Genomic DNA, 27907 nt, shown 5'->3' on the forward strand with positions numbered 1-27907 from the left:
ATTAGAGAGACTTGAGAATATTTTGACGAATTGCGGTTCAATTTATCTGACAACACAGAATTTTTAGCGCATTTCAGCAAATTCTATTTCGCAACACTAACTTTAGTATTTAACTCGAACTTTAAAAAAAGGGTTTAAATGTTGGAATCCAGATCCGTAAAACATACACATAAAAAAATAAAGTGAACGGTTGCTGGTTCATGTGGGTTTTATATTGTTTTTCTTTCTGTAGTCTGTCATTTAGCATTTACGTACACAAAATAACTTATCAGGAGTCTATTGAAATGAATTACAAAAATGATCTCTGTTACCTATCTTACCTAATTTATCAGCTACTAACCTAAATCTATGATTACCTATTGTATTACTTTGAGAATTTTCTCAAACTCCATTTCAAAATGTCTAGCAGTGGTTCTTTACTATTTTCTATTAACAATGAAGGTAAAGTTTATGCTTTATCTACTAGTGGATCATGTTGGAGGGAATTTATGTATCTAGGATTAGAGTTTAAAACTTTATCTGCAGTGCCCCACTATTTGTGGGCCGTTGGTGGTGATCGCCAGATTTATTTACACGTTCACGGATTAGAAATTCCGATTAGAGTTAAAGAAGAGTCATATGAAAACGAGAGATGGTTACCACTTGAAGGATTTAGTGGTAGACTGCTCCCTACAGATAGGTACCATTTCTCATCCCAAGACGGCACAGTAGATAAATCGATTGATCGTATCCGTCTGCCTTCGATGGCATGGCAGTGGGAAGGTGATTGGCAACTCGAACTCACATTAGATGGACAACCTTTAGACCATGATGGATGGAGTTATGCTGTTGATTTTCCAGCTCAGTTTGGTCCTGTCAAACAATGGAAGTCTTGTGTAAGAAGAAGAAAATGGATCAGATATCGCAAATTTAGTGCAATGAACTCATGGTGTGCTATAGCTCCTCTTCATAAAGATCCAACACAAGAGCCTTTTATAGATGTATGTATTGGGGGAAATCAGATCCCATATGCTGCACCTGGGACTCTCTCAGTATGGGCAATTACAGCCCATGGTAGAGTCATGTATAGAGCTGGTGTTGGTACTACTTCTCCAGAAGGATTAAAATGGATAAATGTTAGTATACCTCCTAACTGTGATATTAAACAAATTTCAGTAGGGCCTACTGGCTTGGTGTGGGCTATGCTTTGGACTGGGAGAGCTATTATTAGGAAAGGGATAACAAAGGACTGTCCAACTGGAGAAGCTTGGTTAGAAGTAAAATCTCCAAGTGAAACTAAACTGTCAGTTATGTCTGTTGGTTATAATGCTGTTTGGGCTGTGAGTTCAGATACAAGAGTATGGTTCAGAAAAGGTATTGATGGTAATATGGCAGGTAATTCGGAAACAGCTGCAATGGGTAGTGGATGGTTGGAAATTACAGGAAATATGATTAATATCTCAGTTGGAATCAATGATCAAGTATTTGCTATTGGCGAATCAGACAAGTGTATTTATTGGCGTAGTGGAATAACTCCTTCAGAATTAACAGGTAAAAGATGGAGAATGGTTCAGGCCAATATGCAGTTGAGTCGCACATCAAGTTCTGCTAGTGTTATTTCATCTGCTTCAAATGCCAAACATCACAGTCTTAGCATGTTAAGTGAAAACACACCAGAGCTCAAATCTAATATTAAATTACATAACTCCTGGGAAGAGTCACATTCTGCACCAATAGAGCACACTTTACCAATTAAACCTCCAAAAGAAATTCTCCCAAAGAATAATACAATTATTGATAATATAGATTTGACTGGGAAAAGTTATGAAACAACATTAAAAAATCCACGAGCTTGGAGTCCAGTACGCAGTGTAGGTTCAGTAGTGGGTATGGAAGCTCAACCAGACAGTGACAGCAGTGTATTTGATGTTGACTCTGGTATGTATTTTGATGAAGAAGTTAGTCAGACTGCATGGGGTACATGTGATACTACTTGGTCATTTGTAGAAGCAGGAGCTTGTTCAATAGATCCAATGCAAATACCGCATTGGTTCACTGATTCATACAATGTTCATAATTCAGACTTAACAGCTAAATGGAGGTTGCAAATTTTAGATTGTTTAAAAAATAGAAATACTTATCAAGATGTAGATTTATCAAATTATGGGGTTGCTATTGAAGAAAAAGGATGGACACGTAGCTGTGAAGCAAGATTAGTCACTACTAATAATTCTATTGAGGACTGTATACTTTCACTTTATTGGCATGCTTTAGAAAACACTGGAACTCTATCTGTTTTCCAACCTGATGGTACTATAAAATTTATCTTAAATCTAGGTGAAGTAACTAGTGTTATTTCATCATCAGAGCCTGGCTGTCCTAGAGTTAATTTATCTACACCACGACAAAATAATGAAAATATTAAAGTTCAATTTATTTCTGAAATGGAACAAGAAGAATGGTTAAGTGTTTTAGTGGATATAATATCACAAATCAATGGTCTTTCAAGCAAACCCTCTGAAAATTCAGTTTGGGCTGTAACCAGTTCTGGGGATGTGCTTAATTGGGATCTTATGCCTATGAGACAGAATCCTGAAGAAAATGAACTTCATTCCAAAGAATTTCAAGTTTTTGGGAAATATGCTTTATCTGGTTTTACAACTAATCTTTATAATAATTTTCCACCCGGCAGTATATTCAAAATTACAGGTTCTTTAAATGATGAAATAAAAAGATTTCATGTAAATTTACAAGGTCCTGAAATTAAGAAACAACGACACAAAATAGAGACAGAAGTAACTGAGATTGCTTTGCACTTTAATGTTAGATTTGATGAGAGCACTGTGGTGTGTAATACAAAAATGTTTGGTAATTGGGGTGTTGAAGAACGACATCCATTACCATTGGCTCCAGGACAGGAATTTTCAATAACCATACATTGCAACAATCAAGGATTCAAAATTACTGTTAATGATAAGATCTATTGTTTTTATGAGCATAGACTTAGCCCTGAGAGCATAACATCAGCTTCAGTCCAAGGCCCATTAAAACTTTATACCATGGTTTATTCTACAACAAATATTATTATAGATCCTGATGAAATGATTTGGAGAATGATGGGAGGATATTTGCGAAAAGTTGAATGTTGTCAAAATGGGATTACTTGGGGTATATCTCATGACCATCGTGTATGGGTTTACACTGGAGGGTGGGGAGGTGGTGCATTAAAAGGTAATACCCTTTCTTCAATTGTTCTTGCAGAATTATTAAATAGTATATATAGTACAGCTGTCTTCCTTACAATCCTATTAATTATACCAATTAAACTATGTTTTGAGTTCTTGTTGTATATATCATTTAAACGTTATCATTTATGGTTTTTTGTAATTCTAAACAAAACAAGTTTCTTAGAATAAAATTTTATCATTATGTTTCAATTACAAAAAACTAACAGTAGACAAATTGACTTTAACATAATTGGTAATCTGCACCATGAAACAGAACATTCACATGTTTGAATTTGTAAGTATTTTGAAACAATCATATTTTGTATATAATTAGAGATATATAAGGGACATTATTATTTGACATACAAAGTCTGTCAGTCCTTGCAACTGTCACATACTTGCTACAATATTTTTATATTAATTAGACTTTTCTGATTTATAGGATTAGGTGGCAATGAGGGTATCAATTCCATGACTGACACTCAAACCTATTGTGTGTATGAAAACCAAAGATGGAATCCTCTTTCCGGTTACACTTCTACTGGACTACCCACAGATCGTTACATGTGGAGTGATATTACTGGTAAACACAAAAGAACAAGAGAACATACAAAATTAATAAATCGCCATTGGCATTGGGTGAGCATTTCTCTAATTAATTACAGTGTAAATAATAGCTCTCTATCTATTATTGTCTATCCATCTTTTAGATATCTGAATGGATGATAGATTACAATACTCCAGGTGGAGTAGACAGTGATGGATGGCAATATGCAACAGATTTTCCAGCCCCATATCATGGAAAAAAGATTTTCACTGATTGTGTCAGAAGAAGACGGTGGTACCGAAAAGCGCAAATTATAACTGAAGGTCCTTGGATTCGTGCGGGTAGTACAGCACTTTTAGATATATCATTATGGGTAAGTGAATAATAGCATTGTACATAAAATTTAGTATGAAGTTTGAAATTAAATCTATTACCAAATTATAAGAATTCATACAAACCTCTTTTCATTGAATATCAATTAAATTCATTACATATACACTTTATACCTGTATACGTAATTCGGTAATAGACCATTATTTCAGCTACCACAGTGGGTAATTCCTCTAAGTCGGCACTACCATTTTGTTTTGGTCTGACTCTGAAATCTAACACTTAGTCTTCAAGAATAAATATTATAATAGTGCATGTGGTGTTCGCGTATAAAAGATTTTTACATTAGGCAAAATTATTTTTTGTGTTATTAAGTTGCATGTAAAAAGTTGTATGTGAACCTTATTAAATAAATAAATAAAGAGTATCAATGCATAAGGGTTACCACGGGTAGCACAGTAATTACATACTACAATATCCATTATTATACATTTTTATCTGGCGCCAGTTTCAGTGGTTCATTAGCTTATTCCCATAGCGTAATAATAAAATCTCATATTTGCACTGGATGAAGTAAGTATTGTAGATTATAGTTGTTTAAATTTATTTTGATTATATTAGAATGGCGAACAAGGTGTCAGCCCACCTGATCGAAAGTGGTGACTATAGCCTATAGACATAAACAGCACCACAGACATCATTTTGTGTTGTCATTCTTGAAGACAATGGTTTTATCTTTAAACCGAAACAAGGCCATACAAGGCTATAGTATGAATGGGATAGCGGTAATGAAGCAGGCGACTTTTGTACAAACTCTGATAAATAAGTCTGGTAGGTATAATTGCTTTAGATAGAAGTATTATACTGTTTTGTTTATAATTTTAGAATAATGACGATGAAGTATTGGTATGGGCTGTTACTATAGGAGGCGATGCTATTTATCGTACGTGCGTAACAACAGCAAGTCCCACGGTAATTATTTTTATACGTAGTGATTATACAAATTTTTATTTTTAAATATCTGAAATATTGTACATAACAATGTAAACGATCATGTACGCATGCAATAACAGTTACTCGCTCACAATAGGTTTTGAGTCAAAGGCCTATTTTGTATATATATATATATATGTATGTATGTATATAATTATATATATTTATGACAATTATATATATATTATATATATAAACATCAATTAAACTATATTCACGGTGTGTTAGAATTTATCTATGTTAAAATAAATGTTTTCTTTTAAAGTAGTTTAATTGTTTTGTTGTACTATTTTTACTTATTTAACTTTTTTTTAAGGGTAATCACTGGGAACATGTGAAGAATCCACAAACACTCATCGCTATCAGTACCAGCAATTATATCGTTTGGGCAGTAGGTAGAAAAGGAGAACTTTATTACAGAGAAGGAATTTGTAAAGAAAATCCTGGAGGCACTAATTGGAAATTAATAGAAGCCCCAAAGTACAACTATCCTTTCAGTCATAAAACATCTGTTGGTGCTAAATTCGTTTCTCTCAATGCCAATGCTGCGTGGGTTTTACTCTCTAATGGTGCTATTGCGATAAGAACAGATATTTCACAAGCTCAACAAGATGGCAAGCAGTGGAAGTATTTAACAGGTACTTAATATCATAATTGTTTATGTATTTAACGATTTATATAATCTGATTTTTATGTTTTGCATATTTATTAAATAATCTTGATGGTTTTATTGGAAATTAGTAATTTAGAAATAAAAAATGTCAATAAATAATATAAGACAGACAACTGATATAAGAATGTTGTTAGTGGAATATATTAATTAATCAACTATAACATATAATATTATATACTAAACAAACTAAACAAAAAAATAGTAAGGCAGAATTGAGGTGACACAGTTTATAAGGTCCAAACAAATAACACAAAATATATATAAACGAACACACAATATCACTTGATATTTAAATAAAAATAATATTTAAATCACCTACTAATTTTCTATTTTCGTAATCTCACCTCCTTGTACCACCACTTACCATGTGTAGTTCTAAATTAATAATTATCTTATTTGACCACTGTTTCCACGCATACATCCATTGAACTAACTGAAACTATGTGCATAATTATAATAACCTTACATCATCATTATGTATTACACATTTTTTATGCTATCTCTTGTCAATTTTGTGGGGTACTGACCCATATTTAGCTTTATATAGTTGTGTATATAGTTGACTCGTAATTAGTTTTATATGCTGTGAAAATTTAATCGTAATCTTTCACACGAAACAAAAAAATTACAAAAAACATCGTTTTTATTTTAGTGTCGCATGTATTGTAGTTGTGGTTAGTGTATTTGTGTGATTTATTGATAACTCTGCCTTCCCTATTAGTATACGCAGGCGGAGCACCAGGTTGAGGGATGATAGGTGAGCTTGATGATTAAAAGCATATTAGTTAGCCCATCGTGACAAATTCCACAAGTATTAACTGCGATGGTTTCCAGGATGAACCACGTGGAGGTAGACCTGATTTACCCTGTATTCCTTGGTTGCAATGGGGCTGTTAGACCCCGTCACTAATGATCCCTTTCCCTCCAGTTATGGTTAGTCTATAAGATATTGATCTTTCCGATTAATCCTCTAAGGCACTTGGTACAAATAAGGTCTATGCTTAAATAAAATCTACAGCCTCCATAAAGTCTCCCGAAAACATACTTAAATTAATAAAACGTCATAGAATCGTTTGGGTATACCCAAACGTGAAATATTTCTATATATATGATCTAGATCAGCCTTATAAAATAATATGCAGGTCGCTATCATCCCATTCTCTGTTCCTAAATCATTTACAACGCGTACATTGTAAGAAGTAGACGTGATGTCTTTTTATGCATCTTATGACCCACCTGATTGAAAATGGTAACTATCGCTTAGACATGAGCAGTACCATGGACATAACAACGAATACTGTTCCCATTGTGACGAAAGGACTGTATGGTGGTATAGAAACACGGTGTTTTTAGAAAGATAACATAATTATATAAAAAATATACAAAGCAAACCAAGGGAGCAAAAAAGCGAACGAAAACTAAACTGACATTAACTTCAAATCACAAATAAAAACTTCTTTTTAATAAAATTAAAAAGGATACTAAAAAGGTGCGTTCTGCACACCCACCCATGATAACCTCCATGCGTTGGCATTCCTGAGGGCTAAGATGCTATGCCTCTATACCCTGTAAATTCATTGCTATATCCCACCCTTCAAACCGAAATACAGCCATGCAAACACAACTGCCGCTCGGTTGGGGAAGGAATTGTTAGTAATGAAGACTAAGGGGCCCCATTGCTAGCAATATACCTCATCAGGTCGACTTCCACGTGGTCCCCCCTGGAAACCATCATGCTGAATTTCAAGTATATTCATTCCTTGGTACTATAGTGTATTCATCATGATGGGCTAACTGACCTGTCTTTTCATCCTCACCTATCATCACTCACTGATGTACGCCAGTATATACCAATAGCGCAGACGTTGTTACTATTCCATCATCACCCATTAAAAAAAACTGCCTCTCGGTTGAAACACGAATAGGACAGGTATCCAAGCAAATGATTTTTGTACAAAGTCTCCCTTTGGTAGAAAAGTCCGTTATAAAACTCTTTTACTTTTGAGGTGAGTAAAAAATATGTTTTACTAATTTTTTTAAGTAATGAATTCTTTTTGTACGTTCGCCTTTTAATTATTGTCTTTACGATTTAGGATATTTGAATTAATTATAAATTTGCGGGCGTGATTTGTTATGGTCGTTAAGATTTTTAAATAATTATTTTGCTTGTTTTTGACTTGTAATTCTGACTTGAAGAAACGATAGATAAAGAATAATATTATTTCAATTTTTGTACACATATATTTATTGAAATACCAGCGTTTCAAATTAGGCAGGTCTTAATAGAACTAAGTACCTTTTATCCACATTTCTAAAAATATTTATTGTACCTTTTTGGTAATTTGCAATTTTATTATAGCTGTTGCTGCTGTAATGTTTACCTTTTGATAGCTAGTCAAGTTATAGTATAAGTATAGCTGTAAAGAAGATTAATAATAGTTTATCTGTTGGCATAAAAACCATTAATTCTAATTATTTGATTATTTCATAATTTTAATAAAAAGCTATACCAAGATTGTTTACTAAATATGCAAAAAATTCATAGATAGAAATTTTTTGAGCTTGAAGCAAATGCCACACATGTAATAATTATTTATTTTAAATAATAAATTTTAATTTCAGATTGTGATATGTTATTCAAAGACGTGTCCAGTATTGAGCAGGAAGTATGGGCTGTTAGCACGGATGGGCACCTTCATCGGCGGCTCGGTGTAACGGCAGAGAACCCGATTGGCACTAGTTGGCAACGTGTGCTATCTAGTAGTCTAGTACATGTGTCTGCTAGAGGTAGTTCTTTATAAGAACTCCAAATTTATCATACTCTTTCATTTAAAATATTTTAAACAATTACTTGGATATTATGTCAGACATGAATTTTATTAAGTAAACTTATGTTGGCCCAAATCACTGTTATTTGTAGTTAGGTCATGTCGGTTACAGTAGAAAGATAATTATAAATACTTATATTAACCATAGATATAAGTACAAATTTAAAAGAAGTGTTTAAAATTTTAATGAAAGAAGTGTAAGATAAACCTATATTCTATTAAAAAAAAATTACTTATCCAATTAATTATTATACTTAAAGATTTTTGTTTTTGTTATTACATTGTGAATTACGAACTGTTTTCATCGATTTGCGCAAAATATTTTTAATATCCGAAATGAAATATCCATTTAACAATGTCGATGACTTTCCACTATCTGACATTAATTATATATATATCAATCGTAGATTATAATGAACATTTTATGGATTTTTTTTTTTTTTGTATTTCGGATCCAACATTTTAATAACATTAACTCTTGTAACAAAACTAAAAATGGACATAAGCTTTTTAGTAGGCTCGTTATTCCAGTTGAAAAACCAATATATTTAAAGTCGGGGACAATTATACAATGTAACACATTATTGTTCCGGGAAATTTTACCAAATGACATATGTTGAATAAATAGAAATGTTTACCAATCTGCTTACCTACTACTGGAATATTTCTAGGATGCATTAAGCCCTCCGAAAGCAGTGTATCTTGTAGGTATAGTAGTTTTATATCCTGCTAGAAATCTAACTCATCATGTTTATTTCATCACGATGGACTACCTAACCTGCCTCCATCCATCATTCATCAAAGCATAAAAATTAAACCACCTGACTTTTGTGACTCTATTCCACGCAAATAGTAATTATATGAAAAAACATTTTTTTTTAAATTCTATTTCTAATCTGCTCATTGGCAATCTGTTCCTTATAGAACAATAATCCAATATGTCAGATTTAAATTTTCTTATTATATGATGAGGCAAATCCATTCATCAGCACTCAGCCTCTGTCTGTAAATCTTTCTACCAGTCCTTGGATGTTGTCTTTTTAATCGAGAACAACTAATGCGTCCCCATCCTTGTAATTGAGCCGCCAATTTATTCCTATGTCTATTCAATTTGAATTGATATTCTGAATATCTCGATTTCCTGTTTTACCGTTTTCAGTTTGTAATCCATATTACAGAAATTTATTACTTATATACTGTGGCATACTATGTTTCTTATTGTCTTACTTTGGGACCTTTTCACTTTACTAGCTGAGCCCCAAACCTGTATGCCATATATTCAAAAAGGTTTGATGATGGTTTTGTATATGGTCATTTTGCATTCATATGTCAGTCGGGATTGTCGTCTTATCAGCCAGTACAAGCTATGGATTTTGGTGTCTAGTTGTTTGAGTTTAGTTCATATATGCTTTTACTAGATAAGTCTGCGATCTAAGTACATACCCAAGTACTTAACATCATCTGCTTGGGGAACTTGTTAATTGTCATAACCGTAATAATGTAGCGGTATATATCGCTTTGCAACTTGCCTAGGGGAGAGAGGAGCTATCTTCCTTCGCATCTATAATTCCACACTGGAATCCCGCCAGCGCAATAGCGACGGAGAATTATATTCAATATTTAGTATAATTCCAGCACAAACGAGAGACAATTCTGAGCTTACTTTTTCATCTACATCAAGCACCGTTGCATAATGAGCAAATTTGTTTTTCGCGTATAAAATATTCAGTCAGAGTTGGCTAAAAGTTAAGAGATGTCTCGGAGATACTACATATTATATTTTGTCCTTTATTACATAATCCTGAAATGTACGCGTCCCTGTTACTTATTCTTTTTGTTATTATCTTTTTTTACATTGTATAAAAGATTGTCTAATATTGCAGTAGGACCTGACGGTACATTTACTCGGAGTGTAAGGCCAACATAGGTCATCCTAATTATTATAAATATAATTTCTGTTAATAAGTATATCATGCATTTACATATGTACTCAATATTAATATTGTGATATTATTATTATATTAACTTTCTATTTCAAATTTTTATTAGCTACTTTTTGCTCGTTTATTTATTGTTTATTTAAAAATATATTTGTAGGTTTAATTATTAATAAGAAAACATAATTTTCTAGTCATTGTATTATGAACATTCCTTTATATTAAGCTAAGTGTATGTATAACTTATTCAAAAATATAAGACGAATATGAAAAATATAGCCGCTTGTGCTTAAAATAAAATTACAACACAACAATTACAATCTTTTATTTTTATATAATTAACGGGAATGACACGAAAAGTTCCTACTTAGATAAATTTTCTTGTCGTAGTAATTAAACAGCAATTATACAAACAACAAGTAATCATTGTAAAAAATGAATAAAAAGATTCACTTATTCGAAAGCGAATCATTAAATCTGCCTAATATAATAAAATTGTAACTGATGATTAAATGATGTCTGTATTAAAAAAAAAATGAGGGCTCGTAATAAGAGCAACAGAAACCAAAACAATAGTGTCTGTATATTTGTAGACAACACAAAAAAACTGCACTAAGTGGAATGCGGTTTTCAAAATTGTAGTAGTGTTCACTGATTATTTGATTATTTTGTTTAATTCCGCTACTATTAGTGTAGCATTTGTCAATACTCGAAGATGGACTATTATTATTACCAGAAGTTCTACAACCTTTCATATTTGCTAGTTTTGTCTAGGGACGCTGCTGCCTTTCTCTCGAACATCAAATTCCTTTATGATTAGTTTCTTTAAATTAAAATTATTATGACAAAATGACATTGTATTTCTTGCAGTAGTAAATTGATCATGAAAACATTTTAAATAGTAAGAATAAAACATATTAATTAAAATGTAATTAATATTTATTCTTATTTAAATTATTATTATTACTTTCTTTCCATTATTTCACTTATTATTTTTCATTATTTTATGTATTATTTAATATTTTAACAAAATTACTACGATTACTATTAATTTTAATATAAATTCTAATAATATGCACATATGCATATATCTACTATAAATCTCATAATTGAAAAAGAACGTACATACATTCATACTGCATTAAAGTTTAAATAAAATGGAGACCTCTCACTATGGAGCACCTAGAGTAGTGAAAACAAACATAAGGGATATTTTAGCCTAAAGAATACTTACGTAGTAGCATATTACGCATGGCGTGATAACGGGTATTAGCGGCATTGTGTTTGATCTAAAGCGCCAATCTAAGAAAAAGTAGAACAAAATCTAAATATTAATAAAAGTAACAATTATTAATTTTTTGATGAGCAATACACTTAATAAATGGTAGGTAACTAAATAAAGCATTTTGGTTTGGTGAACACTTATGGTGGAGGGATGGGCAGTAGCGACCCTCTTAGAATATGTAAATACTGTGGTTGTCAAGCCGTTTGCCTAACGTGGTTACTACTGGCAAAATCCGCTCTTATGGGGAAAGTTTATGTTCAACAGTGGACAGTTAACGGTTGAAAATAAATATTCTGGTTTAACAGATAACACAAATGTTGCTATTTTTAAATCGTGTCCTTAAGATAAAACGTTATAAAACGCTCGGTTCTTTATATGATTAGATCCCTAAATTAAGAACTGTACTTTAAAATCTATTGTATAAATCTTTTAAATATACCTATAAAATTCATGTTGTCTCGTAGAAATTATTAGATTGTACACTTGTTATCACAAACGTAATTTGAAACTTGAAAGTCTAAGATAAATGCATAAGCATGTATAGACATAATGTGCTACCTAAAGAAACCGTGGTCTCACTCAACTAATTATTGCCGATAAGTTGTAAATGATATAATTTCAGAATAAGTTTGTGCTTCAGTCTAAATAATGTAAAATATATTATTGCATATGATGTGAATCAAATCCAAAATGTAGAATTATCTGCTACCTTCTATGCTAATGTCGTTATTTCCTTGCATTCACTAATATAAATTACAAATGAAATCATTTAACTTTTAATTGGGCACCCTCTTTCAAATTTGACTATCAAAATTAATATTTGATACCAGTAAAGGGCACTTTATTAAGATTGTGGGTATTTTATTAAAACCATGAGACTTTCAGTAATCACGACAATTACGGTAAATACTCGATATAAATATTACATTACCAAATGAAGAAAACTTAAGACTTCAAAAGAAGTCAATTCGCTAATCGCAATCTTTTTGTGTCTCTTATGTAAACAGAAATCAAAATATAAATCGGATTTATTTATTACACCAGCTTCTTTTGACGCGGCTTTTAACAAAAATTCAGTTACTTGTTGCTTACAATAAATACACTCGACTGACAATATTTACTTTAATCTATATGTAATACTAAAAAGTTAAGAACTCTATTACAAGGATATCTCGGAAAAAAAAAAAACTGACATTAACTTAATAACAAATTATAAATTGTAATACACTTGTGTAATAATTGCGTTACAACAAATAATCTAATTCATATCTTAAGAAATGGTTGTTGGGATCATTTAATATCCTCGGATATCCAGCTACTAACGCGTCTTGTCCTCCAATATAAAGAGTGTTATAGATCTTCCAGTAGACGTCGCGAACTTTTCTTGCAGGATGGAATAAACCCTGAAAAAATAATAAATATTATTCTACTTTGATCAGCAATACATGTGTTGTGTCTAAAGGTAATATGTAATAATGTCTTTACGTGACAAAACTTGCTGATAGAAATATTAGAGATAAGTTTGCCTTTGTACATTAATTTTAAAATTAAATGTTATATTACTATTTTTGTGTACTAGAATACAGATAAAATAAATTGTAAGATATATCATACGTAAAATCATACGTTCATATAATCACATGTTGTATAGTAATTCTTTTAGCTTTTATCAGAATATGAGTGATATACTCGTTTAGAGAAATCAATATATTGGATAAGTTAATGTCCTGTAACACTAAAATTCCAAAATGTTTATTTTACCTGTAATGCATACTGAAGGATTTTAACGGGTCCGAGGGCTACCCGCATGCCCTCCACGGCATCCATAAATGCTTGCACGAGATGTGGTGATGTTTCAAAAATGTTGGGCCATACATGATTCAATAAATGTACAAGGGCATCTTCACATCCAAACCCGTACACGCCGAGCGCCATGTGCTTGATAGCGGCACACGCAGTTTGCCGATGCACAAGATCTCTGTAAAGTTGTAATAATATGAATAAACAATAGTGTCCAAATTTAAGTGCTATTCCTTAAACTTATTAAAATTAAAAAGCGAACTTTTATTAAAAGTGCTACGTTATAGACTACCAAGAATTACATTTAGTAATTCGGCAAATTTTATCTTGTCCCCTACCGCCGCTTAACATGACCATTCTTTATCAATTATTGGAATAAAATATCCTACCTGTCAATTTAGCACATAGAATACAAAAATATATTCATTAATATCGATTGAGAGGTGTCGAAGATCAACTTGAATGAACAAGAGATTTTTGTATATTAAAATCATACTGATCCTTAGAACAATAATGCCATTGTTATATTAAAATGGAATATCAATTTTAGAGATTTTTTTTATTTTTTTTATACATTGACTTTAATACACAGCATTGTAAATTGTATAAATAGATAAGAAAAATTATAACATGCTGTTCATATTTCGGTAAATTTAATGATCATGGATACCATGAATACATACCTATCCATAAGAGCGTCTTCAAGTAATGGGCAAACGGCATAAATGTAGTCTTTGCCCATTTCACCAATGTACTCAAACAAGAATGATAATGACTTCAACACTCCATTCTGTACATTCAACTCAGGAACTCTATATTCGTTCATTAAAGCAGGTAGTACTGTGAAAGGTGAACAGGTCTCCGCAACAATGGCGATAGCAACTGTAGTGCATACTCTGAAAAATATAATTGAATTTAATTGAAATATAAAAAATAAAAGTAAACTATAGACAGTCGGAAAGAAGAGTTATAAAAGATTTGAAAAAACTTAAAATCTATAAACATAATAAATATACATATTTAAAACATGAGTAGGTGGGTATTATCCAAGTCACACTCAATATTTTTCCATGATTTTGTTCGTCACTATTGTCATAAATATTTGCACTAAAAATATTTATATAAGACAGCACTTTTGGTTCATATTTTAACGAAACTACTTTTTATCCTAGTTTGAGAGCACTAAGCAGACAAATCTTATAAAAAATAAAAAATATATATCTTTTTTTATTTCGTAGGGTTTTCTTAAACTAAATATGTTTTGCATGTATAAATATGTTATAAAAACTAAATGTTACCCCAGGACGGTGTCGTTACTAAATGGCGACTGGCCGTTAATGAATTAATTACTGTCTGAAAGATTTGCTTGCCAGAGATGAACATGTAGTCTGGGAAACAACTGTGGTAGCTAAGTCATTCAAAATCAAGTCAAAATATTTAAAATCATCTATTAATAATTTAAAAACGTATGTTATAATTTATTAACATAATTATAAAATAAAATTCACTGATCTACCCATGTACAAAATTTCACTCAAATACAATTCAGCACTGCAAATTATGCATGTGTGTGCATGTGCATTCTCTTTGTATCAATCTAGAGTAAAGAGGACATTATGTGACTTATTTATAAATGTATTCTTATATTACCTGTTCTGTCGCTCTTGAACCTTCAAATTATTTAACAGTGTGGCCAAAACATCATGAGGACCAATAGCTTTGGCAATGTATCCAAATGTGTTTACAGTAGCTCGTCGAATAGCTTTCTTATGTGCTTTAAGGAGTTCCAACAATTCAAAGCATATCCTCATCCATTCCCTAGCAGATACAAATTCTGGTCCTCTATCTGCAATACGCCCAACTAAGTCTATGCAATTTTCTTGTACTTTTTCATGCCTGAAAATTATAAATAGTTAATATACAATTTTATAAAGGTATGGATATAGTAAAATGGATATAAGTGAGTATACAGTGTTGTCCATGATCTCTGTTTCATATCTTGTCATTCTTGAGGACTAAGGTTTATGCCTATGTATCCTTTAATTTCATTGCCAAAATATTACTGCTTCACGGCAGAAATACGAATGGGACAGAAGTACACAAGCAGACAACTTTTATATAAAGACTCCCTTTCGTAAAATATATACCATATATAGATATATTTGGTGGATAAAAACATATACGAGATTTTATGTTAAACCTTCAGGGACACATTTAAGAAAACTGCATCCAATTTGGTGCAGTAATTTTTGTATGACAATAGAATAAAAATTATTGTTGTAGCTTCTGTTATTCTTATTAAGACCCCATCACATGTGTGTGCTTTTCTTTCCTTAGAGGGGAGCAGAATGTGAAATAATGTAACTAATTATAACACCGGCATTCCTGCTAAAATTACGCCGGCGAAGCGAGAGAAAACACAAGATGATGTAAAAGTCCAGGAACCAGAAGTTCAACTTCTGATTTAACTTGTGTAGTTATAATAGAATCCGTAATGTGAATTGACCCTCTCATACAAATGACAAATGAATCTATGGATATGTCATCATTATCGCGTGTATAAGATAAAACGAGACAGCAACATTCGATATCTTGTTTTTTCAAACGTGCACGTCATGATAACATATCGGTAAATAGATTCACTTACTATTTGTGGAATATGTATTTACCTGTTTTTCAATATAGGTGTTAGCCTCGGAAGAAGATCTTTGATGGGTGGCGTCATTTTTGTCATACCGATTACATTCACAATAGCCTTAAGTGCGCCCAGTATCGATCCAAGGACTTCAGGGTATTCTTCACCCAAATATTCATAGAGAACTACACCAAGATGTCCCATTAATTTTTCCTAAAAAAATAAAATTAAATAAAAATGTATTAATAAGACAGTTTAAATATTAAGTATAAAAATAAAGTAAGTCAAATGTTATAGTAAACATAAAAACAAAAATATGTAGTTATTTCAAACGTGTAACCCATTAAGCTGGCTTCTTACTAAATACTTAAATATAAAGTTATACTGACCTCTTGACAAGTTTTCATTACAACAGCAATTCTAGAAATAAGATCCGCCGCTTGTTGACGTACTTTGGCAGATTTATTATTCATGCGCCATAAAATAATACCACATATCTGTGGCAGATAGGGCTTCACCCGTTTGCCCAGTTGATTCACGATTGTTCCGAAACCGTTTAACATCACTACATCCTATAAATAATACAATTAAATTAGTAAATATTTACAATAGTAGGTTTAAAATTAAATGTAAATTGCCAGTTAATTACTTAGTTGGTTCATCTCCATTCCACATTAACTAGGTGTATAACAAAGATAATATGCTTTTATGAGCTAGAAATCTATAAAAAAAAATTAAAAGATAACTGACTGACAATATGTATACAGTATAATGAAGAACCATTTGATACCGTGCATACATCATTCCTTTTCAAATTTATAAGTATTTATGTCCCGTGTAGTCCCAGCATAGAATAAGCTACCTCTTCCTTCTCATCCCATGGGTGTCGTAATAGGCGACTAAGGGAGAGTGAGGGAGGGGCAACAGTGTCTCTCTTAAAACATCTCCAAAACCTAACTGCGATTGCCAATCCACCTACCAAGCGTGATAACTACTGGCAAACCCCCTCCCACTTGAAGGACGCTTATATTCAGCAGCGGTCAGTTAAAAGCTTATATGATGATGTATGTATAAATTTGCACATAAATGTATTATTTGATTTAGTTTAATAATATATATTTTAAATTTACCTCTGTAGTCTGTTCTTGGAATGCGTAAAGGATACCATCAATAAGAGCTTCCTCAAGTTTTGAATCAATGTCAGCAGCTCCCAAGTTTGCGAGAATTTTCTCAATGGACTCCATTACCATTTTTCTGTACTGTTCATTATCGTCTTTCAAGTCATCAACTATTCTGTTTATTATTTCAGAAGCACCGACCTAAAAAAATATTCATATAGTTAAAGAATATGATAAATAATTATAGAAATTATTATGTTTTAATTTAAAATGTTGAATAATATTAATTATTGAAATAAGATTTTCATATTTTAATAAGGTTTCTACATAAACATGCAATTAGTAAATAGCCAAGTATCTAATGAATCATGAATAAAAAATGGAACTTTTGGACTTACTTTGTTAGCAATCTCAACAGTGGTGTCGACAAGTTGTCGATAGTTGCGTCTATCGAGAGCCATACGATGATTCCAGAAATGTTTGAAGAAATGTGGCAGAATTTCGTCCATTATGTATTGCGGCTCTACACCATCAGTGCCACAGCATTGTTTTACTACCTAAAACAACATCGTTAATTAAAGTGGGTATACTTCATTTACAATAAATAAAAACAATAAAAATAAATGTAACTACAAGGATACTGCTAAAGGCAATTTTTTTAAAACATCCTTTAAATGAACATGGAATGAAATAGTATGAGATTACAGAATGTAAAAGTATGTATTTTGAATTACAGATAAAGGTCTTACCTTTAATACAATCTTTTTCATTTCCTCATCAGGCGACTGGAACTCACGGATGAGAATAAGCATCACTTCACGTGTATAATAGTTAGCATATTCAGCATCCATAAGAGGGATAAGATATCCAATTGCTTTCAAAAAAGCTGCCAACCCTTTACCACGATGGGTTCTAATACCTTTCCAAAGAGGTTTCAGAACAGAATCGAAAGATTCAATACCATACGGGGTGGCGGCTTCCGCAAGGGCAGCACTCGCCAAGGCTGTGATAGTACGCACTTTTTGTTGTTCATCAACCAATCCTGCAAATAAAAATTATATTATTTTTATTTAAGTGTATATGTTAATAAATTTAATGGGATTAGACCTTTAAATAAATTTAGAAAGTAAGTAAACATACCATGTTCAATGATCTCCACAAGAGATTTGAGATGAGGCAGTATAGCACATCCCATCAGAATAGCAATCTGTTGTACAATTTTTATTCCAGTATGACGAGCTTGCCATGACTTTTTTGACCGACAAACAGCTTTCAAGAATGGCAGCAGAGACGGAATGCCTAAAAACAAATAATTCATTAGTAAAATAAAATATTGAAAATTCAGAAACCAGTTAAGTGAGTGTTGAAGTTATACGCCAAGGGTTCTATACACAAAATTACCTGTAAATAGGTTTTTGTTTCCTTTAGATAAAAATTTATTTTAATATGCAAATATGAGATAAAATAAAACCAAATGTGTTTATTGTGTTTTTTTTAATTTTGAAATAGGTACCTAATTGAATTGCTATTGCAATTCAGAATTTCTTATATTGAGCCACGAAACTGGTTAAAAACTAGACTGGACTAAATTTTGTATGTAATTTTTGATAATTTCCTATTTTTCTTGCAATATTCATGTAGTTAGAATATGCAAAGAAGTCTTTTCAGGTACTTGGACCCATGTCTATTTTGAATATACTTTAGGAACCTCTAATAAAAAAAATACAAAAAACATTATTCCCTGTGTCATATGGGTGGGTTAATAAAACTATTCCAAGTTTTAATTCGATCGTATCAGTGGAAAAATATGCTGCTGGAAAAATCTTATAATCATATTTACTTACCTAAAGCAGAAGCTACAACAGCGAATGCTCTTGCTGTCGTGTTTCTTACATATTCATCTATGTTGTCAATGTCAGGTCTCATTGTAGATATCATAGTGGCTAGGCCTGCTGCTTTAGCTAAGTTTGAGATGATCTCTCTGCCTTCAACACGAGCATAGTAATCTTCATCAATTAGAAGGGGCTCAATTACGACCAAGATCTGAAAAGAATTACCATTTATTATTCACCATATAAAATTCTAATAATATGGCTGAATATATTATTACAATAAAATAGAAATTATTTAAATATATTTATATATTTCCAATTGAATTGTTATAATAATACACAATTAGATAAAAATAATTTTATTAATTAAACTATTTTTTTTAAATAATGATATATACTTGTATAGTACATTGTATGGTAGTTTCAATTAAATAATAACAATTATTAAAACATTTACATACCTTGTGAACATAAGGACGAACCAAGTCATCTAATTTGTATAAAATCCTATCAATTACTTTAACTAGCAAGTGACGTTCTTGGTCTTCCAAAGTAGGACTCATAAGCAATGGCAGAATTTGATTAAAGAGGGGGCCTGCACCAAATTCGCGAGCTTTATCTGTTATTTGACGTAAAGCAGCTTTGCACATAGGTGGTGTTCCATTCTGAAATATTGAAATAATAAATGTAAAATAATAGAAAAAAAAAAGATTGAAATAAAGTTAATTGTTATGATAAATTCAGTTATTTTATTGTGTGTAGAATTTAAGTACATTGCACTTGTGCCCCAATATTATTCATTATAAACAAATGTTGTGAATCGATTATATATATGCATTTATTTAATTTCTATCATCGTAATGGGCTAATTTTATTAAGTTAAACATGTGATGTTACAAAATAGTACACATCCAGCCCAAATGTGTTTCTAAGGGCTGAATGTGTTGTGTGTTTTCAAATTTAACCTTTTATTATAAATAAGTGTTAAATCTTTTATTACAATAAAAGGTATAGCAAAATATTTTACTGAAGTTACTTGATAATTTTTGCCTTACAGAGAACTATCGTTGAATCAACAATATTAAATTTTATCTCTAATTATCTAAACTAATATTATAAAGAGGAAGGATTAAAATTTTTATTTGTAATGAAAAATGTCACTCAAAAAACTGATTTAAAAATTATTTCACCCATAGAAGTCTAACTTATCAGTGAGTAATATGGACTGACTGTGTTCTATTTAAAAACGATTAAAGAACTCCTTATTTACCCTTGCAAAGCTAGGATGAGAATTTGCACATTCAATTTGTAAATTGCAGATCACCTAAATTTAGAAATATTACAATTACCTTAATTTTAAGTAATAATTTCATAATTTTCCTCTCTTTCAATTCTTCAGGGGAGAGTGTGTCTTCGTCGACGTCAATGAGCAGTTTGTCAAAGTACTGAGCATCTTCCGGCTTCATGAAGGGCAGTTGCTGGCTACCCTTTGGCTGCGGATCGAGCAGGCGCGCCGCAGCGGCAGCGGATCCTCCCACTTCCTCCGTCTGCATGAAAAAGCCGATTGGGGTACCACCCAAGGGTGTAGGAGTTGCGGTCAGCTTACGAGCCGGGGTCCGAATCGGAACATAACCTGGGCAACAATATATTCAATTAACACAACTATACAGTCGTATGCCGACAAAGAAAACATAAAGCATGCTGCATATGAACTGTCTTAAAGTACACAAATCAGCAATTGAGAATAATGTTAAGCTTAATCTGGCAGTCTATCCAACGGCATGAGACTGTAAAGCCATATTGTCATCATTCATCTGAAAGAAAAAGTGAGTATTAAAATGAATATTCTGTATCATTTATAATTCAAAAACACATGTATTGAGTAATATTTCATTACGATGGCAGTATTCCACGTGAAGTTGGCTTTGTTTAATACATGTGTCCTGAAACTAAAGTGTTGATTAATAACTATGAGCCTCAGACTTTTATCTATAATATTAAGACTTCATAAGATAATAAAATAGCAAAGATTTTCTTATTATATGTACATACCGGCTGGTGGTGGCAAAACCTTGTACCCAGCTGGGAACATGGCATCCAGTTCTTCATCAGTATATGGTCTGTTACGCTCATCTATTTCCTTTTCCCAGCGATATGCTTGCAGCTGCTCTGGTGTCATAGCTGCTACATGGCCCGGTGTGGGTGTGGCCATAGCCATAGCCTTTACACCCACTGGAGTAGACTATAAAAGAAAAAAATAGAGAACAATAACTAAAAGCTTTAGATATATCCAGTACAAAAAAGGTAGCAATATGAAGAATAACTAAGAAACTAAAATACTTATAATATAAAACAATTTTAATGAAATAAAGTCTAGTTAGTAATTAAAAAGTTTATATTATAATTACCCCTCCAGGCGTGAAGACTGGCGTGTGTCCAGGAGTGGGCGTAGCGTGCGAGGGCGTGGCGTGGGACGGCGTGGCATGCGAGGGCGTGGCGCGCGAGGGTGTGGGTGTAGCCGCGGCAGGCGTGGCGCCCGGAGTCTCGTCCCAGCGCGAGCGCCGCTTGGTGCCCGGCGTTGGAGTCTCCTGGATGGTGTCCACGCCGCCGCGGTCGGTTCGTGGCGTCTCCGCCCAGCCGCTGTTGTGTCCAGGTGTCTCTGCGATTATTGTATTGAATAAAACAAATTGTTTAATCATATATAAAATTTCAAATTAATAAATAATATGTAAAATTTTTAAGACTTTAATTTATTACATTCTTTAAATTATTTTTCAATATGGTTTACCAGTTTAAATTTAAACATTGAAATCCTGATGGTGTATTAAATAATTATCTTAACACGCCTTGACAAGATTGAATTGCCTTTTACGTACTAGACCCGATTAACCATATTGGGGCCACTAGACAGTGCATGTCTCGCTCACAAGAGAAAACTGCACAATATTATTCTACATATAATAACTTGAAACATGACGATGCAATATAAAATAAACAAAGCAATAAAGGTTAATTACATATAAATCTTCAAATGTAATTATCGATTAAAGAAAATATCTAATAATTTTTTTTGTCAGTGCATAGGGTCCCTAGGCTACATTGCCTAATGGATAATCCGGTCCCGTTTATATAAAAAATATGCCTGCAACTAGAATCCCTAGCGAGATAGTCAGATGCCGTTTTATGTAAATTGATGCTATGTAAACAATTTGTAAAAATATTTTATAAGATTCACACTATCCTCCATGAATAGAAAATGAGTTATATAATTGCTATTTACCTCTGTCAGTCTTGGGAGTCTCGTCCCAGCGGTTGCGCCTGCTGGCGTGGTGCGCGGGCGTGTCGCGGCCGGGCGTGGCGTGGCCGGGCGTGGCGTGGCCCGGCGTGGCATCCCACACACGTGCCGACGGAGTCGCACCCGGCGTTTCACCACCACGCCCGCCTGCCCCTGGCGTTTCCTCCCATGCACCTCTCTAATATTACAGAAAAAGTGATTACTCTTACTAAACGATGTATCATAACCATGCCTCTATTCATATACACTGTCAGAATAACAGTGAGGGGTGACAGATGGGGCTGAAATCATAGCAGTTGATTAATAGTGGCAAATTCACCTACATTTAACTCACAATGGTTTTCAGGATTTTCTACTAATGGCGATTAACATGCCCTTTAACAATTAATGCTTTCATCTCATCCATCAAATATAGTATCATGGGTATTTGATAAACATATGTGATGCTGGGGGAAAAGAATTGTTAGCAATGGGGTCTACTAGCCCCATAACTAGCAATATCAGGTCAATCTACATGTGGTTCTCCCTGTAAGTAATCATGGTTAATTCTTGTGGAATTCCTTACAATAGGCTAGCTGTCCTACTTTTATCCTCATCTATCATTTCTCATTGACCCCAATCAGCATAAAGCGATAATGCAGGTGGGGTTAACATTCCATCTCACCCATTAAAAAAATATATATTTAACTCTCTTGTCTATCTACTCACATTTAAATTAGGAAAGTTATATACACTCTGTTCTGTACTGTATTATTATTATATATTATACTAGTTTTAACAAGCAATTTCGCATGACTAGGATACATATATTTACTAATTGGAATAAAAAGTAGTCTGAAACCCTCTCCATTTCACATAGTACATATATACCAAACTTCATAGTGATTGGTTAAACTGTTAAAGTGATATAAGGTAATAAAAATCACTTTCACATTTATAATATTAGTAAGGATATTCACAAAACTGGCAAATAAACATACAGTTCATCTTTTGATAAATGGTCACTATAACCTATAAACGCCTGCATCACCAGGGACGTCATGTGCGCATTGACGAACCTAAGGAAAACCTTAATACATTCTTTTTGAAGAACTTCATGCTATAGTAGGAAAAACATAAAGCTAAATGCGAACATATTCAGACGCTTATATGGAGCTCACGTCAGAGACATAAACGAGAGTTATAACAAGAATTAACATGCAGATTCTAGTAAACTCATTGATTTGAAGTAAACCTTGAATGTATATATAAAAGCATATGTAATTATCGATCGTGACGATGCATATAGAAACTGACAGATGCAGTAGGTATATAAAGAAATGACATTACTTTATGTAAATTCAAGTGAATATTGAAAAAAAAAAAAATGCTATGCTCATCAGACCACCTCACACATATATCATGTACTTAAAGTATAAAACATTGATTCTGATTTATAACAATATCTAATTAGGTTTTACCTCTGTATCCCAAGATGGTGTGGCTTGGGAACTGGGTGTAGCTGTCAGTGGCTTTTTAACAGAAGGTGTATCATCGGAACTTTGATCCCAACGTCCTTTGCGTTTGGTAGTAGCTGGTTTTATAGCTTCACCATTGGGCTGTGCAACAGGCTTAAGAGTTCCTTCTCGTGCTCTTTCTAGAAGTTTTTTTCTTAACTGTAAATAAATAACTAAATGTAAATACATTATTATAATCTAATATCAACATTATGGCAAAATTAAGTGGCTATACTGTGTGAAAAAATAGGCATGATTAGTAGCCCAGCACATGCCATCACAGAAGTGAGGATGTATTACTACATATGGAACCCTATGTACAATAATTATTTATCTTAATTTTTTGTTTTTTTTTTTTTCAGAATTCATAGTTTGAATAATATACCAATATAGAGAAACCTATTATTGGTCTTTCTACAAGCAATATACTATAAACATATATGCAGTTTAGATCCAGATAGCCAGAAGCCATGGCTCGTTGGCAGTGTTTCATGGTAAGGTACTGAAGACCATGTGATGGTATTGCCTAGTCTTGCTTTATATTTAATTGAATTTTGTAACAAAAAATAAGTAATTATAAATTTAATTTATTATATTAATTATATGCATGTAATTTGTAGTCAATGTTGTGTACACCTGCTATAGGTATGCATATCAGCATGCTACACAAAACATGTTATTTCATTTATGTATAATATATACACTGTTGGTGTGCCTAACTCTAAATAAATAAAAATAAATAAATAAATAATTATTTTTTTATATATTTAAATTTGGTTATTAAAAAAGAAATTAATTGTCACAGATGACTGAACAAGTATCAAAGACTGTAAGTATGTAAGACATTGATCATATTTTTTTTGCATCTCCCACAAGATTTGTATTTTCATAGTTCTTTGGAGTTGATCCTAAAATAATAATAATATTAAAACATACCTCTGTCTCTTCAGCACGAAGATATTGCTCTTTCATAATCTCTGTGTAAGTTCTAGAGCCAACATCTGGAGTTTTACCACCTGTAAGTATAATATATTATTTTAAATAATATGTTTTCTATGGTGAAGTAGTTATAAAAATATAATACTAATATATATTTTTCAATTACATATATATTTTTATTAAAAATTATAACACAATTGTAACATAATTATTTGCTATGTATAATAATGTATGAACAGTATGGTTGTTTGACACAAATGTATATAAGAAGAAAAACATTATAAAAATGTATGTATCTATCAGATGGAACAATCTATTAAAGTACTACATTACTAAGGCTATTAATGATTTATTATATGGAATACAATAATCAGAATATAAAAATTTATAGACTTTGAAATTCTATATTATCATTATCAATATAAGAAAAACTATTTCTAAAACTTTAAATAAAGCTTAGCCTACACAGTAATAGGTTAATATTTATTCTCCTTTTAAAAAAAGAAAAAAATAAAATTTTATTATAATTTTTACTTTAAGCTGCAATAATAGCATTATGGTATTATATTATTTAGTTTGACTTAAATCTAAAAAAAACAAAAATAAATGGGCCTTGGGATTAAATTTCTGGTAGAAGTAACATACATTTATATATCTGCATACTTATTACATAAATATTAATTACCTTCAGCAAATGGATCCATTCGTTCTGGAGATATAATCATCCTACGCCTCTTTTGACGATACTCATCTTCCCTATCTGCAATTGTTGGTCTACGCTTCTCAGCAAATGGATCATAATCTTTGTCACTCTAAAAATAGAAGTTCACATTATATTAACTTTAACAAATTTTATTGAATTAATAACATTCTCTAAATGAAATTGTTAACAAATTACTAACATTTTTATTAAGTTTTACAGAAACAGACTATAGTTAAAAACTGCATATTACTATATGTCTCTTCATATTTTGATATATTAAATAAATTTATGTTATAATTGTAAACCTTCAATTCTTATACATCCATTTTACCTGCCTCCCATTCAAATACATAACAGTTAAACATATTAGAAATTTTGATGCTAAATGTCAATAATTTATCACTATCAACATATTACTTAATTCTTCACTCAATGCTTATATCATCATTAAGCAATGTAGTGCATATTTTTAAAAAATGAATCAAAGACAGGTTAAATCATACTCTGCATATCACAAAATAGTGACATTACTTGATCTTAGCTAAATTATTCACCAAAATTATATTCATGAATGAATAACAATATTATTGGGACATTAGAATATTCTACCTATATATTATTTGCCAAAATGATATTTATTAATGAACTAATACCATTTGCACCTAACAGTCAACACTAGGCTTCAAAATTAGGTTGCTGCGACCTATTAATTTATGTGAAGATGTCTCATTTAGAGGTAAAACATTTGAGGCAACATGTTCATGGACTGAATAACAGTAAGATATTGATGACTAAGGTCATAGTACTTCTACTAATAATAATAGTAATCAATCTTTAAATGTTGGTAGTTGCATGCATACTAATGATAGTGGAATTAAATAAAATATTTCTATTTTATTAATTTACCATAATAAGTTTCATTTTATAGATTTCATAAAGAAACTATTCATCTGTGACAGTTTTTCAAATCCTGTATCTTTCGGGAAATCATACCCTGTTCATACTCTACTGCAGTAGTTTAAGAGTAAAGTAATTAACTAGTTATTGACTATTAACTATTTTTATTATTACATACCTGTGCAATATCATTAAGTAAAGATGCAGGAGCAGTGTAACCTGGTCTCTTTTGTGAAATTGGCACATTTTCAATATCTTCATCTTCTACTTCATCATTGGCCGCAATCGATGTTACATACCCGTCGTACCTTGATTTACCCCCTTGTCCGGCATTGTCATATATGTCGCTGTCATAATAAGTCTCACCTAGCGAAACGCCTTTATTTGCACCGTTTTCTGGGAGCTCATTTTTTTTAGACTGTATTTCTCTTATTTGAGCTTCAATAGCTGTAAATAAAACAATAAAATATATGAACGAATACAGCCAACCCAACAATGTAGGTATCGATTAATGTTATCTCTGTCACAAAATATGATGCTCTTTAATACTATATGAATATCTATGCAAATAAATACTACAAATTACAAAAAAAAACATTAATTATACTTATTATTAATTTTTATTGATAATATGTAATATAAAGTTGAAAAAAAAATAGTCGTGTTGTAATAAAATGGCTGGCGATAGAGAAGCATGTGGAAATTGTTTAAAAAAATATTACCTTCATGTGTCCTGGGTATTTTATCCATTATAATAAAATCATGTGAAAATATTGATAATTAAATAGGTCAAAATTATAATTTAATTTAGATTTTTTTTATAAATATCAATGCACACAACAAACGCCTAAAAGAACTACAGATTTCTTTATTTTTTTTTTACTCGTACAGCTTATCTAGCAAATATTATTATCTACATTTACCTTACTCTATAAATTTATTCTTTGCCAAAGATTAAAGATAGTACATATTTAATATTTTTTTATATATAGATATTGATATTTACTACCTAGTAAAAGTCGTTAATTTGTAATAAAAAGGGGATCGCCATTTATCAAACTTATTTAAGGCGCCATTTTTTTAAATTTATTTGTAAAATTAAAAATTTAAATCGCAGCGAAATCTTTAAGTGCTAATATGAGTTAAATTTCTAATATTTAATTCAAAATTATTATGAATTTAGTCCACAGACATATATAGATTTCTATTTTGCTCGCTCTTACAGTAAAATTACCGTTATTTTATTTTTCTGTGTATATTATTATATTCCATTGAATTGTAATACACGCAATTTCGCCATATTGATAGGCTATGTAAGCTGCATGGTTAAATGATATTTTTGAGAAAATTTTATGATTTTCTTCACTAAAAGTCTACACAAAAAGGATATGAA

General features: G+C 31.7%; 2 protein-coding genes across 2 annotated transcripts; one reads left to right on the top strand and one right to left on the bottom strand.

The window, feature by feature from the left end:
* Window positions 1-171: 171 nt before the first annotated feature.
* LOC113517462 (tectonin beta-propeller repeat-containing protein) lies at window positions 172-10681 on the top strand. Its single transcript, XM_026902127.3, has 6 exons — window positions 172-3210; window positions 3649-3845; window positions 3917-4126; window positions 4969-5055; window positions 5393-5714; window positions 8372-10681. Exons 1-6 carry the CDS (start codon window positions 399-401, stop codon window positions 8548-8550), a joined length of 3807 nt encoding a protein of 1268 aa, XP_026757928.2. The 5' UTR covers window positions 172-398; the 3' UTR covers window positions 8551-10681.
* Window positions 10682-12809: 2128 nt separating this feature from the next.
* LOC113517210 (splicing factor 3B subunit 1) lies at window positions 12810-27401 on the bottom strand. Its single transcript, XM_026901798.3, has 21 exons — window positions 27237-27401; window positions 26693-26961; window positions 25600-25726; window positions 24912-24991; window positions 23940-24134; window positions 22465-22657; window positions 21593-21843; window positions 21237-21426; window positions 20534-20817; window positions 19646-19849; window positions 19197-19395; window positions 18493-18651; window positions 18102-18394; window positions 17751-17909; window positions 17365-17553; window positions 16624-16806; window positions 16269-16447; window positions 15250-15495; window positions 14283-14495; window positions 13561-13777; window positions 12810-13202 (listed from the first exon to the last, which is right to left on the bottom strand). The coding sequence occupies exons 1-21, from the start codon at window positions 27262-27264 to the stop codon at window positions 13044-13046; spliced, it is 4017 nt and encodes a 1338-aa protein (XP_026757599.2). The 5' UTR covers window positions 27265-27401; the 3' UTR covers window positions 12810-13043.
* Between the last annotated feature and the right edge of the window lie 506 nt (window positions 27402-27907).

The sequence above is a fragment of the Galleria mellonella genome, unplaced genomic scaffold, assembly GCF_026898425.1.
Source record: "Galleria mellonella isolate WM207_F2 unplaced genomic scaffold, CSIRO_AGI_GalMel_v1 utg78, whole genome shotgun sequence".
Taxonomy (NCBI): Eukaryota; Metazoa; Arthropoda; class Insecta; order Lepidoptera; family Pyralidae; genus Galleria; species Galleria mellonella.

Bases quoted from the DNA above. Each gene is read 5' to 3' on its own strand.
- LOC113517210 (XM_026901798.3), bottom strand. From the start codon at position 27,264: ATGGATAAAATACCCAGGACACATGAAG. The intron at 25,727-26,692 runs GTATGTAATAAT...TTCTATTTTTAG, and splicing joins TACTTAATGATATTGCACAG to AGTGACAAAGATTATGATCC. The intron at 21,844-22,464 runs GTAAATAGCAAT...CAATAATCGCAG, and splicing joins GACTCCCAAGACTGACAGAG to AGACACCTGGACACAACAGC.
- LOC113517462 (XM_026902127.3), top strand. From the start codon at position 399: ATGTCTAGCAGTGGTTCTTTACTATTTTCTATTAACAATGAAGGTAAA. The intron at 3,211-3,648 runs GTAATACCCTTT...TCTGATTTATAG, and splicing joins GGGAGGTGGTGCATTAAAAG to GATTAGGTGGCAATGAGGGT. The intron at 3,846-3,916 runs GTGAGCATTTCT...TCCATCTTTTAG, and splicing joins TAAATCGCCATTGGCATTGG to ATATCTGAATGGATGATAGA.